Source organism: Neolamprologus brichardi, chromosome 1 (assembly GCF_056152115.1).
Source record: "Neolamprologus brichardi isolate AB-2024 chromosome 1, ASM5615211v1, whole genome shotgun sequence".
NCBI classification, from domain to species: domain Eukaryota; kingdom Metazoa; phylum Chordata; class Actinopteri; order Cichliformes; family Cichlidae; genus Neolamprologus; species Neolamprologus brichardi.
The window spans coordinates 15840341-15852538 of record NC_142104.1 but is presented as its reverse complement, the minus strand read 5'-3'; the positions used below and the strand labels follow the sequence as shown (position 1 = coordinate 15852538).

General features: G+C 37.1%; 1 protein-coding gene across 2 annotated transcripts in view; it reads right to left on the bottom strand.

Annotated features, from left to right (window-relative positions):
* LOC102783723 (CUB and sushi domain-containing protein 1-like) overlaps window positions 1-12198 on the bottom strand; it is a 448866-nt gene that overhangs the window by 173003 nt on the left and 263665 nt on the right. For both annotated transcript variants that reach the window (XM_035905239.2, XM_087837652.1), the window contains exons 8-9: window positions 7188-7269; window positions 1190-1314 (exon numbers count right to left, since the gene is read on the bottom strand). In XM_035905239.2, coding sequence (XP_035761132.2) covers window positions 1190-1314; window positions 7188-7269 — 207 coding nt within the window. The remainder of the gene's footprint in view (window positions 1-1189; window positions 1315-7187; window positions 7270-12198) is intronic.

Here is a 12198-nt window from a genome sequence, read left to right as displayed (position 1 = left end):
AAAACTATTAAAAACACATTAGGATTACTGACTTCTGCTTTTGCTAATGATGAAAATGTAATCCTAGTTTCATTGCTACAGTGCCTGCAGTGGTGGTGGTGCTGATTAAAGACAGGTCATATTTTTGAATGCAGACCTCTGGGCCAATAATAGTTGGTAAAACTTGTTGATAATTTAACCTCTAGTTCACACAAAAGTGTCCTTGAACAGATCACTGAATCTGAGGTAATCAGGCTCACACTTCCCCTGCACCTCCAGCTCTTTACATCATTCTCAGGTCCAAGGTTAATATTAACTATCAGGTGATTTTTGAACACATTAGTCAGCATTAGAGCTTCTTGATTTTAACCCTCTAAGAAAATACAAAACTTGGAAAACTTGGCTGTGTTTTACCTTTTTAATCTTGTTGCTTCATTCACTTTCATTTATTAATTTGAAAAACGATTATGTATCCTCTATCTGTATAAAGTGCATTGTTGATATTAACTGATTAAAGTAAAATGAATGGTGTAAGCCTCTTTTAACAAGTTATGTTGCTGTTTTATTCCAGGTATATTTAAGCTTATTTTAAAGTAAAAACAGCCACACTTTTCAAAATTACCATAAACAAGTTTAACATAACAGCTGTGCTATGATTACAGCTATATTCACAAGTGAAACGATCACTGTGGAAATGAGAAGCGAAACATCTCTTTTATTTGTCATCACACAGTGTTCAGCCTCCATTTAGGTGCTCACTTTTTGAATGGTACATATGGATCATTTTGATCATTTTATCCCATTAGACACTTGCTTAAAAATTGGTATGAATATTGGTGAAATATTGTTTTTTAATGATATCAATATTTTGACCATAGGAAATCTAATCCGATCTAAATATTTGTGACAAATCTGAAGGCATTCATTGACATATTGTTGTTTAAACGAGGTAGTAACTGTTAACAAATTATGCTTAAAAAGGGTTTAAGGGTTGCAAACAAATCTTTTATTAATCTAAATTACTGATTAAAAAATAATGATCAAATGGCAACACATAACCATTACCTTATTTAACAGATTCACTTTGTAAAACATATAACATATGAGCTGTTATTATAATGATGATGATAAGAGCTACTATGATTATATAAGCTATTTGTATGAAATAGCTACATGATTTGGTTTGAGTTGAATGGCAGGTGGGACTTACTTCTGCAGATGGGTCTGTGGTCACTCCAGGCTGCCAGTGTGTCAGTGACTCGTTGACAGGTGATACTTTTGGATCCCTGTAGTACGTAGCTGTCATCACAACTGAACTGGACGCTGGAGCCAACTCTATTTAAAGGGACACAAAATTAAAAACGCTTGTCAAAAAAAGTAAGAAGAGGTACTCTGAGTCCAGTTCTGACTGATACCCCAAAATCATTGTCAGTTAAAAGTGTAAAAACTTGAGAAAAACGCCCTTAAATCGCCAGAAAAATGGACTCTTTCAGTTCAAATGATGTACAAATGCTATTCATGGTATAGAAGATGAGGTGGCTGTTAGATCCCTGACAAATAGGGCATCATCCTTCTAGATCAGTGGCCGGGCTCTGTAACTCCTCTCTTCCTGTAAGATGCTTTTGTAACTGTACTGTAACATGTTTTTCCTCTGTCATCTGCTTTCTTTTGCTCTCTTTTGCTTCTCTGTTCTCAGCTTGTCATGTCTTCTCTCTATCCTCTCATCATTTGTTCTGATGATTCTTGTTTTCCCATTTTCTCCAACACCCTGCTGTCTAACATGGTAGAGGGACATCGAGCCATCTAAGTGGAAATCTGCATGGTGTCTTGTCTGTAAAGCTTAATGTCCCCTCCCTGCTGACACACACCACAGTCTACCACCTGGCCAAACATTCACAACGTGGAGTTTTGGATGTTCATTGGCTCAGCCCTGTTGTTAAACACTGTAGAGTCGTACAGACAGGCCAAATCTTTCTGTTTACTGTCTTTGTCACATTGAGTTAGGTCATTCACTTCTGCCACAGCTTTCACCAGTTTCGTGATGCTTTGATGGATATGACTTTTATCCTGACGCTCATTATTTACCTTGAAAATAACTAAAATCTTCCTTTTATAGTTACATATTGTTTTTCTATTAAACAAAACATCCCAAACATGCTAAGTGACAGCGATCTTGTACGTCCCCAGAAATTTAAAACCCCATTCTACAGTATGTTGTCCTATTAGCCCTGTTTCACTTCACCAAACCACAATTCAGTTCCACTTCATGTAGCTCAGTGCTTAATGATGATTAGATAAAAACACCAAAGACATCCTTGCCAACAAGCATGCATACACTTGCACATAAATGCTTAGAGACACACACGCAGAAGGAGGTAATGCTATTTCACTAGCTCAAACAACTCCATTAATGGCAAGAGAGTTAGTGAAGTCATACTATCTACCAGCAAAGAAGACCAGCAGGAATCAGAGATTAAAAGATGATTATTGTTTAAATTTTTTGGCCTGAAAATAGTTTCAGAAAATGGTGAAAATTGAGCACGTTACATTTCACCTGCCACTGATGGTAAGTGGATGAGTCCCAGGGAGAGATCATAATTTTATAATAGCTCACTCCTGATTAAACGGAATAATGTGTCCCTTTGTACTGATTAGTGTAGGTGACTGACACCATTGAGTGAATAATTTAAAAATCCCCGTATCCACTGAGTCCTTGTTTACCGGCCAAGACTTGAAACTTTCCTTGCCAGTCTGTCCTAGAAGTGGGGCACGCAGTGCAAGCAAGCTTGGAGCTTGTCGCAGGGCTGCTGTGCAGTACAATCTAACGACATCTAAAAAGACTACATCAAATGCAGTCACACTGACAGGATGGATAGTGATTTTTTTCTAGGATTTATAGGTAAGTTGATCAACAACCCACAAGACCAAAGTGAAATGTTTGCAAATGTCCAAACGCAGCATATTTAGGCGGCTTGACCTAGACACTTGCATAGAAAGCCGCACCCCCATCACTGTCTCTGACGCATGGTTCAGGTCACAGCGAAATGTAAACTCTTATTAATATGTCAGGGTCATTCACTTCAGAGCAGATTATTTTCAAGGACCTCTGGGAATTCTGTGTTTGTTATCAGACTAGAGAAACGTTTAATAATTGTGCACAGAGACCTTTAAAAGAAGTTTGCCAAACTCAAATGACATCCTTATGTCCTTTTTACTCAAAGTGGTTTTTGTCTAACTATTCCAACATAAATGCCTCATCGATTGAGTGTTTATGCGATGGTTTTCCTGCAATAGATTCTCACATGTTCCCCTGACCAATGAGCTTCCCCCTCGTGTTACTCCATTTGTTCATATAGTCAACAATAGGAAAAGTCAAGGTGGTTTTAAATGTTTCCTATTTCAAGAATCAGTCTGCTCATGGCAGCACTGTAGGTTTGGGAAATGACTTCATCTACATTTCATGCTTACATATGCCTTCAGACTGCAATAACTCTTACACTCATTTCGCTACACCTAAGCTAGCTAAAAGGTATTTCTCATCTATTTTAGATGCATCCTTTTTGTTATCTGTCAATCAATTCTTTTCACTTCATTAAATATTAGTCTTGTTCAAAGCTGTTTTTTCGCTAACATCATTCAACACATATCTGCCAAAAAGGTCTGATACTTTGGTAAATGAGTGATTCTGCCTCGTCATTTCACGTTATCGAGCACAAATTCACAGGAAAATTGTTCCAGTGACAATAGAATATCTCAAATAAAAAACATTTGTAGAAACAAAATATTTATCTAGCCGTACATATCAGAGCTATGTTCATTCAATACAAACATATTCTTTACTTCAAAGAAAAACTGAAGAATACTCCACATGTTTACTTCCCCTCCTTACCATTTGTTCTCTATTAGTCCGAGGAACATCTTCAGATCTCTGTCTCTCTCCTGCTCAACAGCCTAACATTTTCTGTATTTAGGGGCATCACTCTTCCGTGCTTTCAAGCTTTCTCCTGCCCACTGTTCTCTCAGTATACTCTCTTTGTTACATTTTGCAGTACTTTCCTGAATCTTCTCTGTGCTGTTACATTATTTACATAATTCCTGGATGCATTAAAGCAACACCTAAGAAGGATGGAAAATTAAAAGCCCAATATTTTGTTAGCAGTTTTGCAATTGTTTAGATTTGTATTTTTTTTAATCCTACTTTACCCCTACTGTACTACTCCCTCATGCCTTTAATTACTCCGATTAGAATAGTCTAAAGCATAGCCTGTATTGTATGAAATAAACTTAATAGAAAACTTGTGCAACTTTCTATATCTTGCACAAGACTGCTATTACATGAAAATGTTTTTAAAGGACAGAATGTAAGCTATGCCATATACAGTATTTTGCAATCATATCAACTCCTTCATTAAAGCCATAAAGAAATAGTATAGTGGTCATAAAATAGGACAAAAAATTGTCTATTCGGTCAAAAAGGAACTGCAAAGTGTGTCAACATGTGTCCTAACTCTTGGAAAAACTCCAGTATAAATAATACTACAGAAGTAGCTAAACCAGCCTTTAATTGAGCCGAAAACAGGACTACATTTGAACAACAGTGAAATGAATGAGGCTTACATTATTTTCTTGAATAAAGGGGCAGCACATTATAAACTAGTGTGATACACATTTATCAAAGGATAGAGCTATATGAGATATATCTGTTACATTTCTTATATTCCTCAAATGAGAATATAAGGCCAATAGCAAGACATTGAAGAATATGCCTTATAATAACTGACTCATTAGGGTCATTAGGAAATAATAAGGCAGTCTTTCATTATGCTGTTAAATGCAGATGTGTTCATTAATTCACTTTTCTGTAAGGAGACTTGTTTGAATAACATAAGCTGCACTCTTGAAATGAGAGAAGCTGAAAAGCCACAGCCATCGTGACATATATGTGGCATTGCTGATTGCTGAACTTACTGTATTCAAATATAAAGACTGTACTATAAGCCTAAATCTCTGTGTAACAGCTGAATTTTATGTATTGTGTACATCAGACAAAGAAAATAAAGGTTAATTCAAAATGAGGATGATTTCTATGGCCTTCCTCTCACCTACAAAGCTGTTCCAAACACTGAAGGTTACCAGCTAATGACTGAGGTGAGGGTAAAGACACAGCAGCATGTTCAAAGAGCCTTAAAAAAAGTTAAACTTTGCAAGCATTAGCATGAAATACTGGGAATTTCATGCTCCATCTTGCCTATGTATTTACAGATTTTACAAAAAGAATTGAAAACAAAGCTGAAAGAACATTTCAAAATATATATATATGTGTGTGTGTGGAAACAATTCTAATACGTCTATATTCTATCTCTTCAAATGCCTACGTCCATATGTTTTTGGATAATAGAGCAATTTTGTATTTTTCCTCTACAAAAAAAAAAAAAAAATGCGGTCATTGACAGCCTGAAGTCCAGAACCCATGAACAACAACATATTCTGCATTTGAGATGCAATGCAATTTAGCATTCTGTTTGTCCTTTACTCCAGCGACCTTCAGTTTTGTCTTCAGAAACTAAAAATCACATGTTGGTTTGAGATTAGTTCGCTGACTTGGCAATGGAAGAATATTCAATTTCTTTGCCTCAAGAAACTCTTGGGTTGCTCTTGCAGTATGCTTTGGGTCATCATTCATGTGCACTATGAACACTGTCCAATCAGTTTCACAGTATTTGTCTGAATCTAAGCAGAGAGTATAGTCCTATACACTTCAGAATTCGTCCTGCTACTTCTATCGGCAGTCACGTCATCAATAAACACTAATGGCCAGATTCCACTGGCAGCCATAAAATGCCAAAAAACTGAACCATGTTTGATCGATAACGTTGTGTGCTTTGGATTTCCTTCTCCACACTTTTATCTTGGTTTCTAAGTCTAATCTGATATTCAGGTTCTGGATTGTTTGGACCTTGATGTAAACTGAAGGTGATGTGATTAAAAAACATTGACTGTACACTTTAACACCCACCTCTTTGAAAGCGCTTTGACAGGGCTAAATGTTGTGAGAATGTTTTTCATACAACAGTTCAGCTGTAGAACAAGTGAACCTGGACTCTAATCAATACTTCAGAGAATTATGTCATTGCCCAAAAAGCTATCGGCCCAACTCTAGCTGAACTGCAGTAGGAATATTTGCTGCTAGAGCTGTTTGGTAGTTAAATTCCACAGGCAGAAAACTAATTCTGAATTGATTCTTCTGTCATAGCTTTAAAGTTGATACTGTTATGAATAGTCATGAATTGATTTCAAATAAAAGAGGTGATTTAGGTACATGTCCCATACATTTCACATGCTACTTACATGCTACATGCTACTGCCCCCCTTTACTATTGTTTGTGTGTTTGCATATTTAATTAGATGGGGACATCTGGATTACATCTGAATTTGCAGGATTACATTTTTTGCTAATAATTTGTTTTCCTGTAGGTGACACTTCTTGATGTAGGGGCGGCTGGTGAAGCAAACACTAAACAAAACATCTGTTTGTACAATGTTTTGTGTTTTTCCAAGTAGGTTTCAACCCAGTTACATATGGTGCTTTGCATCTAAAAAGCTCATGTTCTAACAACATGTCCCCAATGGACATACATTATTTATAATGATGCATAAACCACAAAACACTTCAGTCTCCCGGAAAATGAAGAAGAACTAGATGTTCCTCACACAGTGATCAATTTTGTCAGCCAACTACAACACTGATGTTATCGCTTGAAGTGAGAGAACAGTACAGAGGAGTCATTAAACCTAGTTAAAGAAGTTTTACTCTACTTATGTGCTGACCATTATCAAACGTGTATGTAGAATAGACAGGTTAAGGAAAAGCAGAGCATGGTAGGCAGAGCTCGTTTAGGTTTTTTCATTAAAACTAAGAATTTAACTGGTTTACCACAAGTATTTTGTGGCCAACTGGCAATCTGTTCTGACTTGTGAATTAAAATGCTTCAACAACTCAAACCAAGCAGAAAATAAACAAACACTGAGGAAACATCCCTGTACTCACATGTCAGCCAAATGATTTGATGGCTTGTGCCAGGTTAGCTAATGTAATGTATTGCAACAAGAGACCTGGGACTTTTCTAGGTCAGTCTGATTTCTGCATGTGAGACAACAACATTTAGACTCAAGAGGTGAGTCTAAAAACAAAATACAGCTTCACTTACTGGAAAGTAGAGCCCATCCTCTTGCCGTTTTCGGGAACTCCAGGATCCGGACAAACATCACCAGCGAGACCACTTTGACCCACTGAAAGAAAGGAAAGAAAAATGGATGCAGTGTCTAGTTTCAGGATATTATTTTACATCCTATCATGGAAATTTAGCAGTTTTAGAGGGATGCACGCATCCTTTTATGCCAACAGGAAACTTATTAAATTTGCCTTCATACCTCCTTTTGCAGTGAGATGAAAGTGGATTCTGAGTATTTTTCAATATGTAATTATAGTCCAGCCACGATGTACAAACAAGATATCTCCAACTGTGAGAACTAACACCAAGCGGTTGTTGAGAATTTTAAAAAAAGAGGCATGTGCTCACCTCTTCGAATTGGAATTTAAAGTCCATCCTTACTTGAAAACCTTTTCTTTTTGTGTTTTTATGTTCTGTGTTAAAAGAAATAATGCTGTAAAGCCTATGAAATGCAAATCTCAGCTATTCCTGGTCTTGAGGAAGGAATGAGGAAGACAGTTGCAAACAACAGTTTTCTTTCTTTCACGGAAAGACTTCTAATTTTAACTGATGGAATAAACAAAATTCTGGAAATGGACGAGCCTTTATCACTGTTAAGTTTTACACCTTTTATTTATTAAAAAAGAGATCACATAGACTTGCTTTAACTCAGCCAAAGCAGCCAAAAAACTATTTTACCAGACACTGACGACTGACTTTTCACATTTAACTTTTCAATTTGCATCAGCTCTATGCATTTCCTTAGATGTAATAGCAGAAACTTGCCAAAAGGAGTACTGCAATGTGATCCAGAGGCAGGATTTTAACCTATGATGTAAGGCAGGTTTGCCTTCATATAAATTATTTTGTGTGCAGTTTAATAGACCTTTCACGGCTGACATTTTGACTTGTCATAGCAGAAAGGCACAGTAAAATATATTTTGTTAACAATAGCTCAGTTCTATCAAGTGTCCTAGTAAACCATGACTGGGAGCCAGCATGCACAATACCAGGACTGAGACATAAAAGAAAAAACAGGCAGGGAACATAAAACTAACCGATGGCAAAATATCACAGAGTGCTTATTAAAGTCTTAATGCTTAACTGTTAAGAACTTCCCAGTGCTGTGTAATTTCTCCACTCTCCTTTTCATTATCGGGACCACCTTTATTCCCTCGTGCAAGAATGATCTAAAACTCAGTGTTATGTGTGTAGGCAGATGACTTTCATCAAGGACTCAACCTTTTGGACCATTTATGTTTTCTGATGTTTTGTTTTCTGTTTGGTTTGTGAGAATTTCTTTTTTCAACCACAGTTACAGAATTAATAGTTAGTGAGCTGTTTGGTTAGTTTTTGGTCCATATTGACATAATAGCATCACACAGTTGCTGCACATCCATGATGCCAACCATCCGTTCCACCACATCCCAAAGGTGCTCTATTGAAATTTGGAGACTGTGGAGGTCATTTGAGTACAGTGAACTCACTGTCATGTTTAATAAAGCAGTTTGAGAAGATTTGAGCCTTGTGACACGGTGCCTGTTACCCTGCTGGAAGCAGCCATTTGATGATGGGCACACCAAAGGGATGGACATCATCAGCTACAATAAACTTGATACTGATCAGGTAGGCTCAGTTTGTACAAAGGGATCCAAAGTGTCCCAAGAAAATTTCCCCCACACAATTATATCACCACTAGCCTAAACAGTTAAGGGAATACAGGGTGGATCCATGCTTTTCACCAAATTCTGCCCATACCATCAGAGAAAATTATCACATGCCTAAATGCATAAGCTGCAATCTGACTGGCTTTCTCAACTATCTGCAGTAACAAAACAAAACAAAAAAACAAGATACATGACAAATTTTGTCCAGCTTGTATTTGCGATATTGAATTGGTTTCAGAGTTTGCTCAGAGTGGGAACATCTGCTGCATGGCTAAATCATAATGTAAATGTAAATGAGACCAGACAACATGAAAGAAACCAGTTTAGACCAGCTCTGTCTTAATGGAACTCTGGGGATGAATAATGACGGTGAGCAAAACACAAATAAAAAAAAGAGACAGGAAATAAGTAAAAGTGCGGGGAAATGAGAGCTCTAAACTGTGTAGTGCGAAGAAAAGCATGTGAGAATAATCTTGCAGGCTTATAAAATATTACCCAGAGAAAGTGAAATATCTGAGCTCTGAACACTTCACCCTGTCTTTCTGCCCATCTTTTCCGGTATCTGTCTTACTTGCTTATATTTCTCTTCCTGTTTTCTGTTCGTATCTGCTCCCCCTCACTCCTCCTTTCCACTTTTGCATTCTCAGCGTGCTCCCTCGGCTTTTTCCCCCTCTCACATTAGCCGCATTTTACAAAGGGATGCCAAAGTTTTGTGCATCCTAGCATAAAAGATGGATGAATGATTTGCTGCATTTGTGTGATTGTGTTTTGTGCGCGATGAGAGGTTGTGAGTGTATAGACTGTTTGTGTGAGATATGATGCAAACAGAACAAGCTGTCTTATTGCTCTGCCGTGGTTTTGATGTTCCGTCCAAAAAAATCACCACACAGACACACTCTAAAACGCACTTTCTCTTTCATGATCGCTCACTGCTTTCTCTCTCACTCGTGTTCAAATGGTTTTCATTGGCAAAAAATGAAAAGGTTCATATGGCGGAAACAAATCCAGCTCATGCAAACAACATGAGATTGTTGTAGGAAAAAAAAGGACAAATATCACTGCTTGGCCGATATCAAAAATCCTCACGCTGACTTAATCCAATTTGCACTTAAAAGATCATTCAGCATTTAAACATAACCTTATGACGCACAGTGTAATTTATTTACATATCATCAAAGTCTCCTCAGCAAACCTTTCATGTATAAAAGTCAACTTTTTAGGAATTTTCAATAAATAAATTCAATTCAATTAAAAACAACAACGAAAAAGGATTTGTTTGCTCATTGGTGCCTGTATACGTTTAGCATTCCTTTACCTCAGTAACTGACCCACTACTTTCTGCCATTTGAGCCAAAATAAGGCACAAGTTACTATTAGTTAATTTTTAGCAGCTGTGGTTACAAGTTACAAGCAAACACTCCAAACCAATCGACTGATACTTTAACAAAGATAACAGTGTTCAGGTTTGATTGACACTGTCAGGGTTTTTTTTTTTTTTTAATTTAACTGAATATAAACGATTGATCTTGTAGTTTGATGGGTGTTACTGACGTTTTGTACAATTCACTCACTTATTTGAAGAAAGGATATTCCAGCACAACACCAGCACAGCTTGATTTATTAAACTAACGTCAATGCAACTGTTGCTTAAACTTAAAACGAGTGATCATTGATAGTAAAATCAGTATAGCCATGAGTATTTTTACACAAAATATATAGTGAGATCAGTATTTCAACACTTCGTCTATTGATTAATTCAACTTTGGGCTGTGTTTGTTTTTTGCTTTTTTATAACACTGGACCAATATGACAACAAACTTCACCGTCACATCGCCAATGATAAAAAAGCCTGTAACAGCAGGTGCTGCAAAAGGGCCCACCTCCCAGCCCAAAGATTACTGAGGAACAAAAGTGGTTGAACAAACATGAGTCTTTCAGGAGTTACAGAACATTTGCTCTGTTATTATTGTAGTTGCTGTTTATTTATTTAATTTTAGAGTCAGCACAAAACCATTAGCTTTAGTCATTGTGTATGCAACAAGCATAAAGAGATTATGCAGCTACTGCCATCACTACTATATATCACAGCAGCCAGACTGGAGGTGACACCATTTTTTAAAGACAAGAGTGAATCATGAGCCATTAGTTCTGGACATAATAAACTCTAGAACAGACTCATGCAAATGAAATTTTATGGAAAGCCCCCAAAACAATCCATTAAATTTAAATCAATAAAACTGGAGTCTTAAATTTAGGGTTACGTGTTGTATTTTTTAACTGTAGAAAACAATAATGTGTACAAACCGGTGGTCTTTGAGTTTGAATGTTACTGACAACACTTTTAAAAACTTTAAAGTTTCGCAAAGTCTTAAAAATAAGCATGAAAGGGACGCAGGGAAGTTGAATACTTTTTTACAGACTTACAGAGCAATCCAAAGAAACAAATAAACACATTCGAAGTGAGAATGCAAAGCAACGAAGCATAAATGTTTAGTTATTAACATGTAAAAGACAAGAATACAAAAGAAACAGGGCCATAAAGAGAAAAGGAGGAGCAGTGAGAGTGTTAGAGCGTATGCTGGTGTGTGTGTGTGTGTGTGTGTGCGATCAGCTGATCTGTTTCAGCTAAGAGCTTTTGAGGTGCACTTCAGATGCCTGCAGGATGACGGGAGAAATGTGTGAAGTGTCTATTGTTGATATACTCTCTTGCGCTGCCCTCTTCTTGTTGCCTCTTATCCAATCTGCCCTCTTTTTCTCCTCCACCTTCTCATGTTCACAGGTCAATCAACCCAAGTCTACAGCCCTCCGGCCCCACGCTATTATGTTGAGTTCATCAAATTTTCGCATATAAGACATACAGCATGAGAGTGAACAAACCCATAATTACATAATATTTTTGAAAGCGTGCCTGTGACGTTTCTTCCAAACTATTTAGCTGTGGTGTTACGCTATCTGACAAATTTACATTTTAAGTGGTTGTGTTTCTTTCTTTCGAGTAGTCTGTGGCCCAGCACCATATTGCCCGACAAGCCTATAGAAAACACTGATTATAAATTACGCTTCCACAATGATCATTCATTACAGTTGTAGGTCATTGTCTTGGGAGTAACGCTCCTTAATCACAATCTTTCAGCCTCTCTATAATTATGACACATCCTCAGCAGTAAGCTAATGTTACTGCTGAGAGAGCGCGACTCCGCCATGGGTTGGTCTCAGCGAAATTATTTCGGGTTGCTTTACACACCACTCTGAGTTTGTAGCTGTGTATTTTAATGATCTCATCCTTTAGATTGTGTAAGATTTTTATCAATAGCATGTATGAAAATTATTCATAAACCGAC